Source organism: Pygoscelis adeliae, unplaced genomic scaffold (genome assembly GCF_000699105.1).
Source record: "Pygoscelis adeliae isolate BGI_AS28 unplaced genomic scaffold, ASM69910v1 Scaffold36, whole genome shotgun sequence".
Taxonomy (NCBI): Eukaryota; Metazoa; Chordata; class Aves; order Sphenisciformes; family Spheniscidae; genus Pygoscelis; species Pygoscelis adeliae.
Window position 1 is genome coordinate 2294751 of NW_008824934.1, and position 25034 is coordinate 2319784.

The 25034-nt window shown below is 45.4% G+C and overlaps 1 protein-coding gene across 1 annotated transcript in view; it reads right to left on the reverse strand.

The window, feature by feature from the left end:
• The window catches only part of SAMD11 (sterile alpha motif domain containing 11), a 127111-nt gene that overhangs the window by 84086 nt on the left and 17991 nt on the right, over positions 1 to 25034 (reverse strand). The window contains exon 2 of the mRNA XM_009325269.1: positions 5700 to 5878. Coding sequence (XP_009323544.1) covers positions 5700 to 5878 — 179 coding nt within the window. The remainder of the gene's footprint in view (positions 1 to 5699; positions 5879 to 25034) is intronic.

A 25034-nucleotide genomic window follows, 5' to 3' on the forward strand; every position in this document is an offset into this window, starting at 1 on the left:
GTCCCTTTTTCCCCCCCCCCCCCGCCCCCCCCCCCCCCAAATATATGTCCTCATTAGGTCAATGACATGCTTCCTGGCACTCTGGACCAAGTCCAGCCTTTGCTTCCCAGAGGGCTCTTTAATATATTTATTGAATACGGTGACTGTTATTAAGTGGTGCATGCTTCAGAGAAAAAGGGGGAAGGAGGGAGGAAAGAGAAAGGAGAAGAGAAAATAAAGGGTTGCAGAGGAAGGAAGAAGGGACATGTCCTCATTAGGTCAATGACATGCTTCCTGGCACTCTGGACCAAGTCCAGCCTTTGCTTCCCAGAGGGCTCTTTAATATATTTATTGAATACGGTGACTGTTATTAAGTGGTGCATGCTTCAGAGAAAAAGGGGGAAGGAGGGAGGAAAGAGAAAGGAGAAGAGAAAATAAAGGGTTGCAGAGGAAGGAAGAAGGGACTGACAGAAAATAACCAGTGGAAGCTGTGGAAGAAAAGTGTCATAAAGCAGCAAAATATGTCTCCAGCCACATGAGGGGCCCTGCCTCCCTCCTTCAGTTGAGTCATGGCAATTAGAAGAAGGGCTGTCGAATCTAATCTAACAGCCTGATTCACGGCTGGAGCCCAGGGCCCTGCTCTGTCATGTGTCTAGTCTCTCTTCAGTTGTATGCTGCCTGGAAGAGCCTTGTCAGCTTAGCCCAGACCCCCGACATGCTCTGGCTTTGGCAGCGGGTAAAAAGCAGTGTTGTGTGGCACATCCTGCCATGAAACTGAGCTCCACCAGGAGGGGGGATGTCACACAGCTCTCATCCCAGGGCACCAGGGTGGACTGTTTGGGACCACTGCGGGAAGAGGCCAAGCAAGAGAAGGAAGGCAAAGGCAGTGTTGTGTACATTGCACATCAGCTGAGGAGGCACTGGGACCTCATGGCTCTGAATTACAAGCAGGTGCATGTGACAAATATAATGGGGGGATGCTTGGGTTTGATCGTCAATCAATTAGGGAGTCAAAGAGCAGCAGCCTTATGGGATATAAGAAATAGCTTTCCACTTAAAAGGCAGGCAGTGGAAAGGCTGACAGCCACTAGCCATTAAGGCTTAGTGGAGGTCAGTAATTTCGCTATTAGAAAATGGACACTGAGCGAGGAGAATGCTGTAAAGCTGGTCTGCGAGGTGAGGGATGCTGAGGGACGGAGGAGAGGAACTTGCCCCTGTCTGGACTCTATCCATGTTCACGTGTGAACAGGGGAAAGGAGACAGTGTTCCACCATTCCTTGAGTAAGCACCTTCATTTCAAATGCTCTCCTCTGCTTTGAAATAATACTAAGCCCATGCCAGGTGCTGGACACTGGGGTCATACTGCTGACACAGCCAGAGAAGATTCGGGGGTGTGGGGGGCAGTGACATAAAAAAAGGAGGAGGGACTTAAGGACAGTATGAGGTTCTCCAGAAATCTGCTTCTTAGTGTACAGACACCCTGTTACAGGACAACTTTTGTTATTTCTCCTCAAAATGGCTTTTATTTCAGAGCAATATTTGGCAAGAAACCCAGCCCGTTGCGTGCTCTCATTGTACAATCTGCTCCTACTTTTGCTCCCAATCCTCTTTTTTTAATAAAAGAACTTCAAAGGCATTTTCACTATACATGTCCATTTGCACCTATTCTGCCTATTACTCAGTCCAGTGTACGTGTTTGCCGATATCCCATAAGGGTTCCTTCAGAGACAGGTCAGGTCAAAAACTTTCACCATTTTAAACAGGTGCTTAAATATTACTGCCTCTTACTACTAGCCATGCCATCACGTTTTGCTGGGGACTTAGACAAAGCTGTGCATGAGCAGTTCCTAACCTACACTGTTAAATCTCAGATGCATTACATTTCTCTTCTTCTCTTCCCTTCACCTTCCATACTAATGAAAAAGGCCAGTCTTTAAAACAGAAATCAAATTCATGCACCCGCAAGACAATGCTGGCCTTAAATCCAACAGCACGTGAGGATCTTACTGTTAAAGCTGAACCTTACTCTCTGGCTACACTGGCTTTCCTCCGTTTGGAAATTCTTGGGATAACGTAACGGAGATCCTTAAAGGTTGGAATCTCCCAATGAGTATAAGTTAATGCTCCCCAAACTGTTGCAGAGCAATGGAATTTGTAGTCTCAAACTTCCTCTGCATTGCTCATTTTGTGTATAGGATAAACCAGAGAGCGGTAACAAAAAAAGCAGACTGGCATAACTTTTAGTTTAGCTTGCTGGGGAGAGGCAGCTTAGTTAATAGTCTGCGAGAAAGGAAAAAGGCTTCGTGAAGCCAAAGCTTCTAACTGGAGTCTGCTCTACATAGTTCTTGTACCAGTTCAGCTATGCCAGTATTATTATGACTAAAATAACCGTACAGGTGACATAGGTGCTTCGGTATAGAAATGCCCTATACTGATATCATTCTTTTCCCCAAATAGGAAAAACTATTTTCATAGCCAGACAAGCATTCTCACCAGGAGTCAGTACAACTTAACCAAACCTGGTTTTACTATGCATTGCCATAGTAATTCAGGCAATGCAACTGTTGCATGTAGGCCATGTTGTAAAAGAGCAAGATTTTCAGGAACCCAAAATCTGATCGAAAGAAAAAGGATTTTCCTCTGCAACGCTGTCCCAATAATCTTCAGAGCTGATGCTTACAGTCTGGGTATCAAGCTACGGTATCAAGCTCAGCAGATGCCTCTGGTTATATGAGACAAGATTTTAAGCCCTCTGTCTTCCAGACAGGAGGCATAACACAAAGGCTACTTAGCACACCCTGCAAAGCAGGCTAAAGAGGACTCAAGGGGTCTCACTACAAGATGAAAACATTCACCTTTAAGCTTGGGTCACCTGGATTTCAAAGCAGATGAGCCAAGCTCACTTCAGTGTGAGGCTTGGTTTCCTTAACTTAATTACCTATGCGCAAGACAGCAAAGTGACACAGTTTTGCAAGGACTTTGTTGTGAAGTAAGTCGGCATGCACTGAAATGCACTGAAATTCAGTGGTAGTTACAGGTCTCTGCTCCTTTCTAGGACTGCAAGAACATCATGAGGCAGGTTTTCTCTGCCTCAGACCTCCTCTGAAGGCCATCACCATGGGCAATTGCCTAAGATCACAGAGGAAATCACTGTCAAAGGCTAGGGTGAGGGACTAGCCAAGAAACTAAGCTTCCGACTCCTATTCTAATCCCTAGGGTCTTTTCTTCGCCAATGCCCAGACCTCAAAGTAGCAGTAAGCATTCCCTTGTGCCAACAATGGAAAGAAACAGTCAATATAAGGGAAATTGGGAATAGGAGAAAAAAGAAAAGGCAACAATGTTCAAAGCAATAATGCAAGTGTTTATAACATAAGTGCATGCAGGTGTGCACGAGGGCCATCCAGGGGTACAAGAGGAGAACACAGGATTGCTCAGGCCCTGACCTTGTTTTCCTACTATCACAGTTTAACCTATTTCTTCCTCTCAGTGGGAGACAATAAAACCTCAGCCCAATCCATCACCAATCGGGGAGGATACAACAGGTGAATTAAAAACAGAAAGCAGATGGGGCACTGTCTCTGCCGGGCCCCAGCTGTCATGTCTGCGAGCTGTCTAGCCTTTATGATGCTGCTGCTGTCTTTGGAGCCAGCCCCATCACGCCTTCCACCCCAGTCCCTGGGCTGCTAATGACAGTGGGAACAGAGCCAGAGCCTGCTCCCTCCAGCAGGGTTTGGGCAAGAGTGGGGTCGGGTCGCTTCCCATTCATTGCTCTTCAGCAGGTGGAAATGGCCAGTCCTTCCCCTCTTTGGGACAGAAGGGTTGGGGGACCCATTTGCAAGGGACAAAATGCTTGGAAATGCTGAGGGATTTGAGCAGTAGATGTTCCCTGCCTGGGCACCAAGCACTGAATTACGTGCTCTTTTACCCTGTTATTACTGCACTCATCAAGAGTGCTGCCTGGCCCCTGTTTGCCCCGGCTATTCTAGCTTTTCCCACACACGCTGTATTGAGCTCCCACGAAAATGAAAAGGAGAACAACTGTACAAAAGCAATGAGAGTCAGCCTACCTGGTAAGAATCATGCACTCCTCTAAGGAATCAAGACAAAGCTTAAACAAGAGATCTTCAGCCAAACTGACTGAAAAGTACTGAAGAGCACAGAAATGGTAAGCTGGGGGACCTTTGGCTAATAGCTATTAAGTATTTTTTCTTCATTTGCTAATAAACAAGGCAAAGCAATTATAGTAATTAAAGATTTAAAATAAGAGCACTTTATATTTGGGGGGCCCAGCATATCAATTATATAGTTATCATGTTGTTCTCCCTCCTAATGAGACAATCTAGCACCATAATTTTGCAGAATTAAAAGCATAATTAAAGGGGGCAAGAGAAAAAGGGCAGTTTACCAAAACTGATTAGGAGGGTTCCCTCTCCTCTGTGGCTCCTGTGCGCATGCACAGTGCAGATGCATTCCCCAAACACCTTTTCATTTCCAAGCAATAACCCTTGAACATGGCTGTTGGACAGCTGCAATGATAAACCCAGACTTTAATTACAGGCGGGTTTTATGAGAAGAGCTGGTTACTGTTTTGTCTCCCTACTTTCAAGCTCTCAGTTGCTGAATGTACCAGCATCTGCTGGAAGGCAAGGGGGGAAACAGCTTATCTACTCAGGAGCAAGAAACACATAAAACATATGAAAAGCAATTACATGCCTTCAGTTTCCACTCCTCTGTTTTTACTGGACTTGTCTTAGAATCTGAGTGATTTTATGCATCAGAGGAAGATGACAATCAAGATGAGTTGCAATGACATGTATGGGAGGCTGAGACACAGTGCCTTTAGGTATTTATTTTCCTGTAGTTACAGGTCTTCTAAACATCATATTTTTCCAGAGGGATAACAGAACCCAAAATTTTGCAGCTGAATACTATGGGCACTGAGGCTATACATGAGAGCCCAAGTGAATGTTACCAGAATGTAACTCAAGACAATCCCTTTTCCTCTTCCTTTAACCCTGCGTGATTCCAGGATGAACATATATGGTACTGAGAAAGACACGATCAAAATATGTAAGTATTGAGGTAAGCCCCAGGATCTGAGTGACTCTTTGCCTACTGCAACTCCATTACTTCTACTTTTAGACTACTCAGGATCAGTGAGACACGGGTATGCTCTTTGACACTTGTAATCAAGAACATATAACAACCACCATTGCTGCTACCTCCTTCCCAAACTTTGTTCCCCAACATTAAATTATCCAGTTTCTATTACATCAGAATTTGGGGACAATTGAAAGCAAAAGGCAGAACTTAGGAGGCATACACCTCTGTGTATTTTCAGACAGCTATGTAAAAGGCCCACAGATGACTTCTTGGTCATGCAATTTGTTGGCCTCACCAGGCACAAAGATACAGAATGCTGGACAGAGGGTGAAATACAATTTACAGTCTGCAAATACAGACGCCTTTAGTGCAAACACAAAGCCGATGGTGCAAGGCCCCATAGAGGCCTACTCCCCCCAGACAGGAGTAACTAAGTAGAAAAGAGGACCCAACGACTCTTTCTGAGCTATGCTGTGACATTTGCACTTTCATTTCAGGCCCTGGAGGTGACTCCATTGGGCAGCCTGGGCAGTATTGGCCCACAAAGGCTGGTCACCTGCTGTCCAGTTTTCCCTGTCTTTGCTCTTGTAATGCAGCACTCCCTGGCAGGAAAGTACCTTCTTTTCATGATACTGATATGGAGATCCTCCTCCTGCTTTACTTCAGGGTGTTGACCATTGCTCTTATCACTCTCTTCGCTGTCATCACTATGTGAGAAAATTGAGGTCAGCTCTTTCTTCGGGATCCTGGTTGGAGGTAAGGGAATCGTCCTCTTCTCTGCCAGGCGACCCCGGTTCTGGCACAGGATGGAATTAGTTGGAATGGGAAAGGGCAGGAGCAAAAGAGAAGAAAACAAGAATTTGGTTAGGCAACCCAGAACCAAGCAGCTCCTCTCAAATGGCTGCCCTGCGAAGGCAATGCTGTTAGTCATTGCAGGTTTCAGACCAGTATGTTGAGTGGGCAAGGGCTATGTTTGCTTTGCAAAAGACTTTTCAGCAGAGGCATATCTATATCTAGTTCTTCCAGTTCTAATATTCAAGTTGTGCACTTCCAGCCTCTCCCCACCTCTTCACTCCTAGCTTGCATCTCACCCACACCAACAGGAAAGGAAGATGGCAGCAGAATTAGAATCATAGAATCACAGAATGGTTTGGGTTGGAAGGGACCTTTAGAGGTCATCTAGTCCAACCCCCCTGCCGTGGGCAGGGACATCTTCAACTAGATCAGGTTGCTCAGAGCCCCGTCCAACCTGACCTGGAATGTTTCCAGGGATGGGGCATCCACCACCTCTCTGGGCAACCTGTGCCAGCGCTTCACCACCCTCAGCATAAAACATTTCTTCCTTATATCTAGTCTAAATCTACCCCCCTTTAGTTTAAAGCCGTTCCCCCTTGTCCTGTCGCAACAGGCCCTGCTAAAAAGTTTGCCGCCATCTTTTTTATAAGCCCCCTTTAAGTACTGACCGGCTGCAATAAGGTCTCCCCGAAGCCTTCTCTTCTCCAGGCTGAACAACCCCAACTCTCTCAGCCTTTCCTTTTTAGGCACCAATCTCTCTCTCCAGAATATGTCCTACCAAATGCTGCACATTAACATAGCAGAATAGGTTAAATTAAACCTTTGCCAGTAGCCCAGAGAAGATGTGACCCAGATAATCCAGAACACTTTTGACTGCAAAGGGAAAACTGCCTATGCCAGCCAGCAGCAGGTTTGACTCTCACACCAGTGAACAGTCCACATCAAATTCAACTTGAATTACTGAGGCTACTTTTCACTGTTCATTTGCATGTTCAGATGAATCTAGCAGGTCTTGCCTTGTGCAGACTTTCCCTAGGTGGTCCTGGCAGTGTACTTTCCTCAACAATTCACTTCTGACAAGACCCAAATAAACAGGAGGAAAATTCTCAAGAGGCAAAAGCTGCTTTTTCACTGCATGTGTATTTGTGTACAGAACCTAGCAAACATGACCCTGGTCCCAACCTTCTATCTTCTGCAAGTAGTGAGAATGTATTATAGATTACTCTGTCGCTGCACCCTTTGCGCCTGATCCACGAGAAGATACGAGCCTAGTGCAGCCTAAACTAGAGTGTGTTGGGGTTTTAGCTCTCACTGTGATAGAACATGTTTCTAGCACTTGGGGTGTTTAGCTCGAGCTGTGATTGACCAAGACAGAGAGCCATAATATGAGCACTTACAGTGGAAGATGTACACTGGAAACCCAGGGAGACTGTAATGTCATTGCCCCACAGAATTTAAAATTTTAGCAAACAAAATCATGAAACTGGGAAGGAAACCACAGCAAGGGGAAGCGAAGCACAGTTTTCATGCACATTCTTGGTACAGGTATGTAGGCATACTTCCTTCAATAGGACAAGTCATAGAAAAGAAACATGTTTTTAGCAAGGACTGGAACAAAAGGAAGAAAGGTGTGTGAAACAGGTTGAATAAGCAGAGAGTAACATTTAACTAGTAACAGCTTCTCTGAAACATCGATTCCAACTTTGCAAATAAACCTGGCAAAATGAAATGCCCTGGGAAAGCCAGTCAGGCTCTCTGCAGGGGAGAACGGAGCAAGACTAAGTGATAGAGGAGCCCATGTTTTTTTAATTAAACAAATTAAGAACTTTCCACAAATACAAAACAAAAACTTCTTGTTTACCTCTGTCAATAAATTCCAGTTGTGGTCATTAAGGGGAGCCCTAATCATTGTGATAATTAGCTAAATCCATCTGGAAGGCATCACCCCAAGGAGGAACATTAGCTTTCCCATTCTGATGCCCTTCCAAGCCAAGAACACAGCTGCCTGTGAACAGCAGGCACCCAAGGGAGAGAAGAGCCAAACTGGCTTAAAAATGGGAAGACGCACATATACAAGGAAAAATACTTTCTTCTTGAGAGAGATGTGAGGAAGAAAAGCACCCTTGGACAGCAACAAGGTGAATGCTCCTACATCTCCGAGTACCCCAAGTACAAAACTTGGATCAAGCTGCAACAGGCTTTGTGGTGAGTCCAAATGCCCAGACGCGGACACAGGAGACTATCCTTACTGCAAATACCGCTGGGGACTCTCAGAGACCCACCTGCACAAGGTGAATTGCTATGGTGTGAGGGGCCAACTGCATCTATGTGACAAACAGCAAATGCTTCCCCTCATCCCTGTGGGCTCCCCCCCACCCACATGGCCCTTGGCAAAGAGGTTTCTCACTGTCTGTTCCCCGGAGGAACACACGATGTAAATTGTGCGTCTCCTACTCTTAAACACTTTTCACATACTAGGTGCATTCACATACTAGGTGCATTTCCACCCCTGGCCCCTTTCCTGCTCCAGTGCATACAGAGGATGTGCGCAGAGCTTACCCTCTGTCTAAAGCCATCTTAGTAACCCTAGCTTGCACAGTGTCAAAAGGACAGTAGGGAGAAGAAGAGGGGAGAAAGGGAAAAGTGAGGGGAAGGAAAGGAAAAGCAAGGAGGGCAGTATTTGCACCAGATTTCTGTCATGCTGAAAAGCTAGGATTTGATATCAGCATGACCTTTATCATGCCAAAGCTTTATATGTTTTTCCAAAGTCACAATTTATCATAACAATTAAAAGGGGAGGGGAGGGAAGGTGTGTGAATTTCCACTTCAAAATAATTGCAATTCACTCTCTGCTGTGACTTCACAGGCTAAAGAGAACGGCACTGATCAGATACTAAAAATCATTTTATGGCCATTATGGTACCTTTGAGCAGTTACCAGGTCTCAGTGACTGCCCAGGGACTCATCAGCCCTAACAAGAGTGAGAGTGCGGCAAAAAGGGAGGCACTAAACCTAGAGAAACAGCCCACCAGACCAGGAACACAGGTTCCCCCTTTCCCCTGCTCCTCAGAATGCTTATTCTTTGCCTTTCTGTAAATTGTATCCTTGCACCTAAACCTGCTGCATATATACACACCTGTATACACACACACATATATATACGCCTAGATATGTAATATACAAATACGTACATACGTACCTATACAGATATCACCTAACACACAGAGCGCTTCCTCCTTAAAAGGCAAACGAATGAACATGAATGGAAAAGAGCATCTGCAGCTGCAGCAATCTCTGGTCACGGATGACCTGTACTACAGTTGTTCTGACCAGGGACCAGACACGGACAACATCGGAACCAGGGCCACAGCGGTTCCCGTGCCCTTGTAAAGACCTCCGTTCCAACGCATTTTTTAAAGTTGTGTTTACTTTGTACTTTGTATTTTTGCCATTAGGTTTGGGGCATTTTATTTATTTATTACGTTTCGCCATTCCCAGAAAATTAAAATAGACTGAGCCAATCAATTTTGCCTTTTATGTTCATCTATAGTCAGTTTTGAATCAATTGCACTTTCTTAATCTGTTTAGAGGCATTCACCAGTAGATACACATTACTTTTAAATTAAGCACAAAGGTAGCCAGAAGCCTGGTCCAGAACCTGCTACAATCAATTGTCTTTCCATTGACTTGAAAGGGCACTGGTCCAAGCTGCAAATAAAAACCACTCATTTGTGAGATGCAATCCATCCAAGGAATCATTCCTATGACTCTGGCTTTTGCTAAAGCCCTTTGCCAGTTGTACAGAGAGCTTACAGGACAGGAATGTACCTACAGAGCTGAGCAGTCTATTGAGATACCTACAGTTACTCAGATTCAGCGTTGTCAACCACCACTTGGCATGCCGTGGCAGGTAGTAAAGTATGCAGAGCAGTGTTATGTGCAAGAATACACCCAGAGACTGCAGTGGCATCGCTATATATGGGGAGGTACATTAGGATTTATAGATATTTGATGTAAGCCTCATAATCTCACATTAAAAGCTTGTATTTGTGTGACAGTGTCATTACAGAGTGACGTCATACATTAATAGGATGCTGATGTTGAACCATGAACCCTATAAGAAGGTTTGAATATTTTAAAAAGAAAACTGCCTCCCAATTTGTTGATATTCATTGGGGTGTCTGATGCTTGGGAAAACAACCCAGTCAATAGCCACCCGCTGCCAGAGAGCCAGGCTTCTTGGGACTCCAGCTCCCCCCTGTTAAATAACTCAATTTTTACACACATGAAGAAAAAGGGGGAAGGTGTGCTTTGCCAGCTGGCTTGCTTAAACTAGTAGGACTGTTTTGGCCAATGGGTCAGAAGGAGCATTTTCTATAGTTGCAGAGCCAACAGCTGTTAGTACAGGTGCAGTACCCCCAGCAAAAAGATGAAGCATACGTAGTGGTAAATATGTCTTATAGCTCAGTCCAGCAAAGCCAGCTCGCCTGCCTGCCAGCTCCCTGCCCCGAGGAGTACGGACAGAAGGTGGAATAAGGAACAGATTATACCCCTGAGAGCAGGGGGAACATAGGATCCCCACTGAGGACCTGTTCTCAACACGTACCTCTGTGGGTGAAATAGCCAGCCAGGCAAAAGGCTGCTGCAGAGTTACGGCACAGGTGCTCTCCCCTACCCTGCAACGAACCCTCCAACAACGTCTTTGGTGCCTGAGAGGAGTCAAAGATGTTTGCTTTCAGGAGAAAAACCGACTCAGCTTAGAAGAAACCTCTTCAGAGCTTGCATCTTCCTTTCATAACACAAGGATTTCCCCCACCCCATGGAAAAAAGGGGGGGGGGGAGGGGGGGAGTATCACCTATCCTCTCTTTAATTAGTGTAACTAGAAAGTTAAACATTTCTGCAATTCTCCAAAGCTTTTGCAAGGGTGAGTGTTGAGGGCACTGCAGAACTCTCATATATTAGGACTCCCTTCCCTTTATACATTGTTAAAGATTAATTTTGTGCCTTATGATACCAGCTAACGAAACACAGCTGGAGTTGGAGTCAATAACCCTCTATTCCCCAGACACATTCAGCTACCCACCCAGCCGATCCTGCGTCAGTCCAGCCCTCAGTCACTCACCACTTCACCCTCCTAGGGTCTTTTGACACCATTAATTGCTTTCATTGCCTCTCAAAGTATTGTCTGGGTGGGGGGTTGCTTTGTTTTTAAAAATCACAGACAGGCATATTTCCTTTCCCCAGGAAAAATCAGATGGGTACCAACACACAATTTAAAGTTACCAATTACCAAGTCTAAAGATGCAACTACAAGCAAAAAAACCCAACAACTTGGGAGCAGCGGTAGGTTACCTGAGTGGAGAAGCCTGGAAGCCCCATCGTTCTGTCATAAAAGCAAGGGACCATCAGAAAGATGGAGAAGAAAACAGTGGTGATATTTTTTCCCTTCCAGAGAGCGGGGGAAAATTCCGCTCTGTGTGGCTAAGCAAGGTCAGTAGAGTTACAAAATAAAATCTTTCTCCCCCCACCCATCCAACCCCCTCATCGCTCTCCCCTGGAGCCATGTTCTCCCAGCCAAGAATACCAAAAACCAAACTGTTGCATAAGAGCCCTGGGAGAGCCTGCAGATGGAATGATGGGTGGAGAGCATAGGACTTGGGGAAGAGACAGGAAGGGAGGGTTAGGAAAGGTTTCCTGCCCTGGGAGCTACTGCAACAAGGTCAAAACAGCTGAACGCCCTGGTGTGACATTCAAAGTCAGCCAGAAAAGGAAAGATTCCTCGCAGAGAGAGTCCCTGGTGAGCATTTAATTGATCCCAGCAATGGAAAGGCTTCTGCTCCGAGAGCTGCAAGGCAAAAAGCTCCATGGAAAAAAAAAATGCACATGAAAGCAAAGCTTTTGCCAGTCCACATTAACTGCCAGCCAAACTCTGGACATCTGATCCCATTGGGAATTGACCCAAGAAGATGAGCAGGTGCAGTCCCTACGGACACCGCTTCTTCAGCATCCAAATCAGTACCAGGAAAAAAAGCAGAGAAATGCAAATGCACAAAGAGTTGGCACACTGATAAAAATATCAAAGCTGTTTGCAAGATGATTCACGTGCCTGTGATTCAACTCTCAAAAATAATTTCTATCGGATTAAAAAAAAACCCTGCAGAAGCACCAGCACATGCATTCTTTCTGTATACATAGATCTGGGAAATACAGGGAGCAGACAGGGAATGCTGGGGGGGAGGTAAGAGCGGAGGTTTGTGCGCTGCCAATGCTGGGAGCTGGAGAATGCTAAATCTTTTCCATATGTGAAGGAAATCCTCAAGTCCAGACAGCATTTTCTCTCCCTTTTTATTGATAATAAAGATAGGGAAAAGGAAAGGGGGAGGTTCTGAGAGCCTGGAATATTTTTCTTTTACTTTTTCAAATAATAAACCTAGTCAAATGGCTTTAATTAGGGAAATTACACAGCAGTGGAGCCCACACATCCCCCTGTAGGACAACTGACAGAGTTTGCATTTACCTTCAGCTGTGATTAGTGTAAACACCTACGAAAGGGTCAGTTGCCTTCCAAGATAATCCTCCATTCTCCCCTGGGCCTTCATTAGGCGTTCTAAGCCAGTGTGCTACCAGGCCAACTGTTTCGGTAGCAAATCCGGTACGGGCGCAGCCCTGCTGCCCCGCGCTTACCAGCTTCTCCATCAAAACCGAGGTCACAGACAGAAGAAGCTGTCCAGCCTCTCATCTTACCTCCTGCTCCAGTGTTCAGTAATGAACAAATGAATAAAACAACAGTCGGCAGCCTTCCGCTGCATCTATTTTTCTGCCTCCCTGTCAGCTGCAGTCCAGCCCTTTAACCTGACCACTAACAGGTTTATTATTTATCATCTCTTTCCAGTGACACCAATGTTACACTGGAAGTTGTTCCAGCACAGGAGGGATGGCCCAAAGTACAGAGGGAGCAGAAGAGAACAGAGAGCAATGGTCAGGCAAAAAATTAAGGCAGTACAGATCACGAAGACTCTTCCAGGTTTCGGGGACTGTGTCGCACTCTTCATCGGTCTCATGAAACTGGTTTACAATTTCTGGCAACGACTAGAGGCAAGCTGAGGAGGCAATTCGGCATAGCCAGACAGGTCTAAGAGCTGTAGCCAGGGGGACAACAGATTCTGGGAATAACTTGTACCCCAGCAGGCTCCCTAAGTCTACACTTGACGATCCCTCATTAACAGTTTTGAGTTGTCATCAACTGGTTTATACAGAAGCTATCAATTCCAGTCCAGACAGTCCAGGCCCATTTTTTGGGTATTTTATCTTTTGAGAGAGAGGGAAAGTATATCAAAGAAGAAAATTACTCTTAACCACAATTTCCCTGTGTGATCCTAGGCAACCCACTTGATCCCATCATGCTCAGTCTCTCTGCTATAAAAAGCCATTAGTAACACTTTCTCTCCTTTGTACCTGTTTCTCTACACCGTTTATTTTGTAAGCTCTTTGGAGCAGAGAATGATGTGTTGAGTCTGAGGCTGTGCACAGAAACAGAGTATGTTTTAAACCAAAAGAAAGTTACACAGAAGGGAAGCTGCAGCTTTTCCCATCAATATTATCAACATTATTTCCTGAAGCCCTAAAGAAACAGATGAACAAGATCTGTGAACAGAAGGGAACATTTCCCATTTATTACCTCTGAGTGAGTTATAAAGCCTAAAGGATAATTTGTTAATAGAGTGAGAGCTATGCTTTTCTGGAAAAGCCAACTGGAATTTCCAGTCTTTGAAGGGAGGCAACTCTAAGATAGAAAAATCTATCAGTCCTTTGGAGCCACCTGTTTTCAAAAACTCTTTGGAAGAAGACTGAAAAGTGGCCTAGTCTTTGTTTTCTATGCCTGTTCCACATCAACTAACTTTGTCCATTTCAGTCTGAGGTTGCAAAGAAGGAAGCAGAGATGTGAAGCCAGGTCCTCAGGCAATGTAAGCCAGTATTAATAGAGTAAAAGTCAACTTACACCAGCTGAGGATGTGGTACACTGATGCTATCTCCTAAACAAAAGCAAAACTTACATATTTTTCTCTTTTTTTCTTTCCTTTCCTGCTCCTCCCCTCTGGTGAAGAGACAAGGAGCAAAAGGGCACGGATGCTTTCAGACATTTTCCCTTCTTTTCGTGCACGACACTGCTGTACCTTTCAAGTAACAGAAAGACAAGAGAACAAAATAACTGTCCGTCATTCCCCCAGGTATTAATGTTTCACTCCAAACTTTCATTACATCAGGTCCAAGAGAACACAGCCTTTCCCAGCGAGTCTGAAATGTTTCATCAAGAGGAATTTGACTGGGGTTTATACTTTTATTCTGCTCTGGAGACACACACTTAAAGCATTTCTTTGAGATCCTTGAGATTTCCAAGTGTGGCTTACAGCCTCCTCAGCCAAAAGGACAGAGACCCAGGCTTTGTTCACGTCCTACAAGCATGAGTACTAGCCACTGTAGCTTTTCATTGGGTAGATTGAACTTTCTGCCTCAAGTTCTGTTTTGAGCTTTTTTTTTCTTTTTTGGTTAAGTCTTCACTTAAAGAGCAACTTTCACAGAGATCAAACAGAAACATTAAACAGTTCTTCCCAAAATGCATGTTGTTGCTGTAATAGAAACCAAAACGGGCTTTATCTAAACAGTTCAGTGTGTTTTACAAAGTCCAGTAATTATTATCTTCACTTAATGGGATAGACAGACCTGGATTTGTTGAAAGTCTGTTCCTCCTTTCCTTTAGTTGTCCATATGGAAGAAGATTTTGCTGCTGCTCTAGTTATGGAGGGCTACAGCTGGTTCCTTTGGAAAAATCAGGTCCAACATCATCCCAAAAGCTGGGCTTCCAAAATTTTGAAGTGCCCCATGATCACTGGTGACTTTGAAAACATAAGCTCCTAGGGGCATCAGTGGAACTCCCAGACTGTCAGTCCCTGACCCCAGCCATATTCACCTCAAACACCCTGGTGTTAGACCGACCCAAGAAAAGCCTCCTGTCCATCCCCACAGCTGGACCACTCTTGTCATGGGCAGAATGAGATGGAAACTAACCAGAGGGCAATTTTTCTCAGCTTTAAAAAAATTGATTTCCCAGCAGTTTCCCTCAAAACTGAAGCAACCAAACTGACAAGAGCAGAGAAACAGCAGCTGCTCCACACAGCGGAGACAGAGTAACCAGAGCTTTGCACTACATCCTAGTATTCCCCAGGGAGGCTGGTGCCAAAAATCAGCCACATCTGCCTCCATGAGAGGACCACCCAGCAGCGCAGCACCATCCTCCCTGGATGGCAGACATGCTTCTTCAAGAACCTGGAGCTCAAGCCTTCAGTTAACACCTGCACAGACATCATTCAGGCTGTTAAAGGTATAAAAAGATCCCCATACTGTAGTGTTTCAAGTCTGATCCCAGCACTGAAGAGCAGATCAGAAAAATCTGAGGAGAGAGCTGCCACTTACTGAGTGAGCAACAGCCAGGTCTGCCCACCGAGTCTCCTCGGAATGACTCAACCCTCCCGACAGCCAAGCAAACTTTGAAAATCCAAAGCAAACAAGAAGACTACAAATATTAATAAAGGCATTGCTTCCCCTTTTGCAAAAAAATGCCTGGCGTTTAAGTAGACATCATACTCTTAAACTATCGATACCAAAACAAAACAGAGAAAGGTGCAGTTCGTTCACAGATGTGGCATGACTGGCAGGGTTTGTCTAAACAGCATTCTGCAGCGCCACTCAAGGCTTTGAAAGGACCCTTTTTTACCATTCAAAAGCTCTGACACCTGCTGCATGCGCAAGAGTGAGGCCACAGCCTCCCTGGAGCCCTCTCCCTATCACAGAGAGCCAAAAGCAAGTGAAATCTGAGCCAATAAGCCTGTCATCTGCTACAGTGATACTGCCATCATGCAGTACTTTTCATTTGGAAAGCACAACGTGTTTTATAAGCTTTTGTTATTTAAGGGCTTTTAACACATCGGGGAGGCTGGTGAGGAGCAGTAGATCCACTTCACAGTGGTGCAAGGTGTGATGAAGATATGTAAGCCTATGAACTAAGTCATGCAGAGAGGCCGCTGCAGAGCCAGGAGCAGCCTGTTGGGCTTCCAAAGCCAAAGGGACAATATATTCACATCCAGTGTGGAAAAGAAGCTCTGTGGGCCCTTTTCAACTATCACAGGAACTGGACTACAATACCTTAGCAAGGTCTTTAGTGCTATGGTCATAAATGCATCCTTTCAAGTAAAAAACAGCTGAAGAAGATGTCCCTCTCTCTCCCTCCCAATCTCATTGCCTTCATATGTGCACAGACACACAGCCTCCACTTAAGGAAGCACAAAGGATCTGGCTCAGATAATTGGAAGGGACTGACTGACAAATTGATCCTTAGCTTTTTTTAACTTGACCAGTGTCAACATGCACCCGTGACAAAGAGCCGTCCAGGCACAGAGTACCCACCCCTAGACTTGGGTGTCATTGCTCAGAAACAATCAGTTCTGCACTAAGGCTGCAAATGGTATTCACCGCTGACATGAGACTCACAGAACCACCTTAAAGTCATTTTGGGGTGATTATCTGATTTTACTCCACGCACATAGCCTGCAGAATGGAAACGACTTGCCCAGGATTTGCTGGGTAGATGACAAAATGAGGGAGAACCGAGAAAGGTTGTGTGTCTGTCACCCCCCTGCTCCTACTGCTAAGATCACCTGTGCTTCCAGCCATACCACAGGGCTCCACTTCTCAGTTTGTCAACCCCTCCAAGAGAGCTCCTTTCTTGCTATCACACGCTGTACAGTGGCACTGTTACCTCTTTCCAACATCCTCTGTGATATAAAAACAACAAAAAGACCATTTCCCCTTCTCCTCCTTTCACTAGCACCTTTCCTTCAACTGGCTGCACAGCTAAAGGTACCCTTTTCTGTAGTTTTATTCATTTTCTTAAGCTTTGTCCCGCTTCCCCACATCCCTCCCACCCCCAAACCACCACAGACTACCTATGAAAACCACTGCTTCCATTTCCGCTTCATGATTTGCCTGCCACACCTGGGGGATTTCCCAGCAAATTGTATTACTTTATTTGGTCAATTGGCCTACAAATTGATTTTCCTGTACAAATAATGAACATTTATGGTTATTTTCCCCATAGACTGCTTTATTTTCCATGTAACAAAGACTGATTTCCTGCAGTTTTTGAGACCCGAGCATATGATCTGCAGTTACTGTGACCCCTGGTTGATGGATGGCAAGGACTTGAAGCACAACAGGAGGGTTTGGGTTTTTTTTCCCCTTACACTCTAACAGTACTACAGACAGAGATGACAGCTGGAAGTAAACGCTGGTACCAGACCAAGCAATTCCACAGCATGTTTATTATGGGAAAAAATTGTATTGTTTTAAAAAAGATTCCGTCCTGGGACCGGCCAGCCACAAGGCCAAGCAAGAACAGATGAAGTAACCAGGGGGACAGCGGGCAGAGCAGACCACCCCGGGCAGGGATGGCAGGAGGCTGTGAGCCACTGCAGGTGCCTTCTCTGTCCACCGGCATGCCCAGGTGCCCAAAGCATTTGAAACGGCAGCCCCTGCTCATTGCAACCTTTCGGGACACGCTGCAAGGACTTTCTTTAATCTTAATTACATTATTGTGGAGGGCAAGGGAGGAGGAATCGGGGAAGAAGGGTTTCTAGAAAACGAACTGGGAGTGAGGCGGCCTGGCGTGATTTGTGGGCATGGACTAGAAGTGTTGTTCTGCACTCGTCTCCCCAGAGATGCAGAGACAGAGCAATAGCTCCACAATACATTTCATTTCCACTAATGAGAAAACGACTTTTGAGACAGAGCCTCGAGCAAGTTTTGAAGGTCACTCCCGCAGGTGTGGAAATGAATTGGACTAGATCAGGGTCCAAACATAAGTTATCCTACTTAGACCACAATGGATTATTTGTGTGCATGGGGGGTTAATAGCCTCAGGGCTGTGATGTGTGTGTATGTTTAATTTAATACATCTTGATGGCTGAGGCTGCTAGGGACAACGGCCTCTCAGCCTTAGCACCGCGGAGAAGCAGAGATAGGGAGGTTTCTTAGGTGAATCTGAGAGTGAGGGTGGACACAGAAGAGAAAGTCAATTATCCGGAACAAGTCCCGACTGCCTGCAATTCCCCATCCCCAGTCCTCTAGGGGTGGGTTTGGCCCATGAAGTCTGACTTCAAATCCAATAAAAAATTAACTGATTTCGAACAACTACTAGACATGCCTCCTTAGAGTTTTAATACGTGCTCTTCAGCTGCAGCACAGAGTGGAATTAATGAAAGGAAAGAGAGTCTGAGAGTATCAGGCATGAGGCTAAAAGCATGCCAAATTCCTGCTTAGCTTCTTTGACTCAAAGGAATCCCTCCCTTCTTCTTGGCACTGCTAAGGACGGACATGCCCTCAGACCATCAAAATGCCGCATGGCTGAGAGGACCAGAAAGAGGTATGTCATGACTGAGGATGACACTCATCCTTAACATAAGCTAGTCAAGGCAAAGATGCATCTCCCACAACCTACTGGTATAGTTTGCAGACGTTTCACTCCGTGGTGCACTTTTACGGGCTTCACAGTAACTGCTACATGGCAGTCACCAGAACACATCTGGAAGTCCACCTCAACAGGGAAGTCAGTGCTACAAGATCAAGTTGCTCTCATATCCCACTCCTACTCAGAAACCAGATTACACGTGCTGATTAACTGTGCCAGGAGAGAGGAAACCACAGACAGTACCGTGAACTTCCTAGCTCTGGTGCTTTGTATAAAAAAATGGGGTGTCAGACAGCTGACTTGCTGTGAGCGTCGCAACAGCTCTGACAAGAACAAAAAGGAACTGATTATCAGCTTCACAAGGTGCAGTCCCTGGAATCACAATGTGAAACCCATTCTTCTCCTTCAACAGAAACGATCCGCAAACATTAAAGTCCAACTCTAGCATATCAGTAACAGCACTTTGCAATTGTCCATAGCCTTTCACTTCAAGGCCTGCAGCTTTTGCAAAAAGGGCACGCAGGTCTTGCTATGAAGTACTTTTATATCGTCTTCTAGGCAAGTGAGACCAAGGGAAAATATGGTGGGACAACTTGCTTATCGTCACACAGTAAAATGGTAGAGGATCCAAGACTGGAACAGAACAGTCCTGTCTCCAAGTCTGGTGTTCCCGCCACCCAGTAACCAGTGCACACCTGAAGAAGAAACCTAGCCGAGATCTACTTGCGAGTGACTGAAGGAAGATCTGACACTGCTGACTGCAGTCTGTAAAGAACTCTGTGTAACACGCCATGCCTTATCTTTATCCTGAACTCAAGCAGTCTACCTGATTGCCTCATATATGTGTTCTGCAAGCACTGGGGGTAGTGCTCATCATTCACTGTGACTGTGCAGCACCTAGAACCACGGGTTCCACTTAGACTGTGTGTATTAACAAACCAAAGGATAAACCAAAACTACTCACAGAAATATGCAACTAGTTGGCTCAGCACATTAGGAGCGACACGAGATGATACTGCATGATTTACAATACATCTGTATATATAAATTGGGAAATAAATGACCAACAAACACAGTGGCTTTCCGATGAGTACTGAATGGAAGTAGGGAGTGCTGGGAGTTGTATGTTTTGAAGATAAACACAAAGAGAATATTAAAAAAACTAAAACCCAAGAGAGGTAAATAATTCATCAAAAGAAAAAAAACCAAGAAGCTGGAAGGAAAAAAAGAAATACCAAAGAGAAGAGTTTTCTGAGCAGGTGAAAAAAACTTCATCCCTCATGAGAGTGAAAACCAGAACCAAAATTAATTGGAACAAAAGGGGGGGGGCATGTTTTTAAAGGTGAAACATTTTGTCTGGAAACTGGTATCTCCCCTCTTAGGCATTTAAGCATTTCTCTGAGGTGGGAAACAAAGTCTGCCGCTAAGCTGCTGACAGAGACAGCGTGGTCTTATGTGGCTTCCAGCAGCACTTCAACCATGGACAGAGACTTAAAGACAGTCGCACGAAGAAACAAACCTGCTCACACATCCAACACTTATTCTGAAGCAAGTCTAGTAGTTTCTTTCACCCAAAGCCACCAAATCACTAAACAGTCTAGTGCACATAAAGCCATGTTAACGTAACTGGCCCACAACTATTTGTAAGTCTTGTAGGGTTTCTTCAGTTTTTTAAACAAAGAACTTGCTCCAGAAAAGGGTCTATATCTGGAAGCTTGCTGATGGCAACTTTTGCAATGACATTCCCTGTTTTAAAACACAGCACATCCATAAAAATCTAAAATATAAAACCCACACAGTTTTCAGTGCATACACTTTTGCTTTCTCTTGCATGAGTATACCACCCCAGGCTGTGGCTCCTTCCCATCACGTGAATGATGCTGAGCTGCGCTTGGAAAGTACCTGGCTGGGATACTATTGTACCTATACTCAGCCTTCTGAAGGAGGGAAAATTTGTGACTCAATAGGTGGCACTCTTCCTTCTTGAATAAATGTACTTGGGTGTACTCTGCTGTCAGAGGTGCTGGAGAGCAAACTTAAGGTCCCGACTTATTATTTACTTGGTGATTTCCTGGGCCTGTTAAAATAAAAATCCCAGCCAAATACAAGCTTTACCAATTACACTCTGCCAATCCTAATTCCCCCCCTGCAGTTCCAAGAAGACACAGACTTCTCTGCGGTCGCATGATCCTCTTGTGCACTGTTAAGCAGCTCTGTTTTACCCAGCAAGCATCTGCATTTGAGAAGTCTGTGAAAGTGAAATCCCACCCTAGGCATGTTTCCATCACATTTTCCTCCTGCAGAAATCACCAGTTCCAATTAACAGCTTTGGTCTTTCCACCAAAGGCATACACACCAAAGACACCCAGGCATACAAAGTGTTGCAAGAAATGGTGCGTACGCCTCCTCATAAGGGCGCCAGGCTGCTAAGGAGAAAACCTGCTTGAGGACTCCCTGTCTGCAGTTTCAAGGGTAAGTCTATCTACAGGAGTTTCTCCTCTCATTAGCCAAATTCAGAAAAAGACATAATGTTTTGTGCCCTAGAGCGACAGAGGACTTGTTTTCTAAACCTCTTTAGGGGCCCTCCATAGGGAATTAGTCATGGAGGTGAGTAATAGCTACGATTTGACAAAGCCTAGGAGAGTGAGTAGTCATCTGACAGGTTAACAAGAGCATGGAGCAACTGCTATATTTAGGTGCCATTAGCATGCACATGTCTTCACACATTTCTACAGGCACACCTGTGTTCCTGTATGTCCAGAAGGCATGGGAAGGGAGCAGTTAAAAGCCAGTACCTTCCCCACATTTCCCAGGGAGGGGGTAAGAAACGAGGGGATTCTCTTCTCCCTGTCTTATCCCCACCCAAGTTTAGAGCCATTTAAATCCTGAAAGCAGACCTGACTTTTGCTCTCCATGGTCACCACCTCCAAAGGCAGACAGGGTCAATTCCATTCTAGTCTGAAGAACAAGACAAAGATACAGACCATATCTTGCTCCAGGTCTTCTGCCTCTGCGGACCTTGCCCCAGAGAGTAGCTTAGGTAATGCAAAAAACCTGGAAAGTTTAGCCGCTGGTTTTTAATTGCTTCCAACTTGCTGAATCTTAAACATTTTCAGTGAAGGACTGGACCCTTGCAGACTGAACTTAAATTTCCTGCTAACAGGCTTGCTTTCCCTGATTATTTCCCAGAGACTCTTGGGAGTCCATGCACCAGCTAGGATCAACAGACCATAGGATGAAAAACAGTGGTCTAGGCTGTGACAGTGACTCTTTGAAGCTGAGCTCAGAAGAGAGTGCTAAGCAACAGCTGGGGCAGTGGCTAACCTCCAGATCTGAAACATACCTCTGCTGCTGCTACTGCTCCTGTGTTCTCACCACCTTAACAGATCAGGGAGGACACAGCAAGGTCAGGGACCTTGGATGTCATTACATGCCAGCTCCATATGATACCTGCAGTGGTACTGAAGATATCCCGCAATGGCATGACACAGTGCACAATGGCCCTGCTGTACTTACTACAGAAGGCAGAGATGCGTCAAGCATTCATTCATGCTCCCCTCCTCTTTCCCCTCAGTGCCCCTCTCCCGCCAATTCCTAAAGCCAACTGAAAAAGAAAGACACAGACCTGTCGGAGCGGGTCCAGAGGAGGGCCACGAAAATGATCAGAGGGCTGGAACACCTCTCCTATGAAGAAAGGCTGAGAGAGTTGGGGTTGTTCAGCCTGGAGAAGAGAAGGCTTCGGGGAGACCTTATTGCAGCCGATCAGTACTTAAAGGGGGCTTATAAAAAAGATGGCGGCAAACTTTTTAGCAGGGCCTGTTGTGACAGGACAAGGGGGAACGGCTTTAAACTAAAGGGGGGTAGATTCAGACTAGATATAAGGAAGAAATGTTTTACGCTGAGGGTGGTGAAACACTGGCCCAGGTTGCCCAGAGAGGTGGTGGATGCCCCATCCCTGGAAACATTCAAGTTCAGGTTGGACGGGGCTCTGAGCAACCTGATCTAGTTGAAGCTGTCCCTGCCCACGGCAGGGGGGTTGGACTAGATGACCTTTGGAGGTCCCTTCCAACCCAAACTATTCTATGATTCTATGAAAACCATCTCCCCTGCACCCTACAAGGTCCCTGTGCTTTCAGCTGTGTAAAAAGAGAAGCAGCAAAGCAAGCGGCAGCCACCACCCCCAGCTGCCTGGCTGCCTTGCCCGGGGGCCTTTCATTTCCCCGCAAGCAGCCCCAGGATTCAGCCAGCGGTAGATGAGTCACCTTGCCCGTCTGGGTCTCTCCCAGGGTAGCGTGTGGGGGTGGAAGGGTTGGGGCTCATTGCAGGAATTTCCACACAACCCTTTCCTAACCGCACCCCGCTACAAGCAGCCCGCGAAGAAGACAGCAAACAGCAACACTCACCAAGGAAAGGGAGAGAAAACAAGGGAGGCAGAGATGAAGGGAAGAGAAAACGAGCAGCGATACAGGGCCCAGTTGCAGTTTATCTATCTACTGTGCTGGGATGGTACTGGTACGGGGATCCCTAATGCAAACACAGCTCAACAACAGTCTTGCCAGGGAAAGCCCCTACATAAGGAAGGAAATACAGTCTCTTGCAGATGGATTTAAACTATTTCTCTGGATTTCCCTCACTCCAGCTCAAAATAAAAGCAGAATACAAATGTCCAAGTACAGCACAACATCACTTGAACTCCCTCCACAATGTAGTCTCTGCACAGGCAAAAACAAAACAAAAACAAAACCCAGCACAAACCCAAATTCTGATAGATACACGGAGAAACAGCCAAAATAGGAGTTAATCAAATCAGGGCCAAGATCTTACACCCATTGGTTCTGGAGACACAAGATCAGGTCTGAGAGACAGCTCTTGAGAACTAAATGCCCTATTTATTAAAATAAATAGGGATCAGATGGACAAATCCCTCCAGACATTTCAAAAGGGTCACCTGAATCTCCCTCTAGGCTGTATTCAGGCAGGTGAGCCATTCCCAAACAGAAAAAGATAAGAGTAAAGCAATTACCAGGCACTCCAACAGGCAGAGATCTGAGTTTGTTTAGACACTGGGTGCCAGCTGGAACTTTAGAAAAAACCCCTCTGAAATCACATTTGAAGTTGGGAGGGTAAAAAAAAGGCAAGGAATAGTATTTAAAAATACAAGTTAAACAAACGATAATTGTGGATTCTTTAGCAAAGACTGCAAAGGCGGAATTTAGGTGGAAAGAAATTCTGACCCCTTGGGAGGCCACTCATTGTTCACTGATTCCTGCAGCCTCCTGAGATGTTATTTACTGAGCCCGGGAGGTCAGCTGGAAGAGGGATAAGGGGAAGGAGATTAGAAGAGCTCCAACTCCCCTGGAGGAGGGATACCGCACAAGAGCATCTTATATTCAGGCAGATCTGTTGTGCTGGCAACACTGCTGGCTGCCTTTCTTACCTTGGAACAACTAGGCAAGCAGTGAATATGCTTTTTAAATCAGGAACATGTAGCATGAGCTCCTGAGCTGTTGCCTCTCACCTGTTATCTCCTCCTCAGAGTCACCGTCTAGTTTTTATTCCTATCTTCCCTCACCTGCCAATCTGCAGTGGGAGCACAGCTTACTTTTTCTTGAAAATAAAGTTATATGCTGTCTTCTCTGCAAGGAAGCAAAGCACAACAAGACCAAACAGTTCGCTAACTGCTCTGTCCTGTCCAGTGGGCTGCTGTCCTTTCATTTGCAGGGAAAACAGTGTACAGGTGGCAGGGAAAAATGACAAGGAGGTAGAAGATAGCTCCTCCTGTTTCTTACACATCCTTGGATTGTCTGCACTAAACTCTGTGTCTTCTGGCTCATCTCCAGCTGATCTTGTCCAGTCAAACACAGAATGCTCTCTATCTAATTCTGGCTGAAACGCAAATGCCTCATTAGTTTTCAGAAGATGCCTCCCAGTCTTCTATAAACTGTATCCCACCTCTCTTGCCCACTAACTCATCTACTGGTTTCTTTCTTCAGTGTTGCCAGACATGGGGTTTTTTCAGCCCCTTTCACAGAGGTACACATCATCCTTATCACTGTAGTTACCACTATACAGAGAGAGAGAGAGCAAAAGAGAGCGCACCGAGGTATCTTTATCGCTGCAGCACATACTCCTGTCTAGATCATTGTTACGTATTCTTTGGCTGCAACAACAGCTAGGAGTCCCCAAATGTAACTCCATGGTGCTAGGTGCAGTATAAACAGAACAAAGGAACAAACCCGACCCCAAGATCTCTGCTGTTTAAATAAAGACAACATTTGTGAAAATATTTGACAGCTGCTTAACCTCGTATTTCCCTGGCATTTTCCCTTCTTGCTAATTTTATTGCAAATGCAACAGTGGATATTTCGTGCAGTGAAACAATTCCTTCTGAAGTATGTTTGCAACTGCGTTGCTATTTCCCTCTAGATTTTAGTCAGCATTTCTGGTACAAATTTTAGTCAGCATTTCTGATACAACAAAGAGATACATATGTATTTTTTTAAACTAATTACTCAGAACAGCCATGTCACCTCATGCAACAGAAAGGGGCTACACTTGACCTTTAGTCAACAGGAAGGGAGCTCACACTGCACTCTGCGGCAGCAGCTCTCTGCAGCCTATTAAGAGGCAATTCAG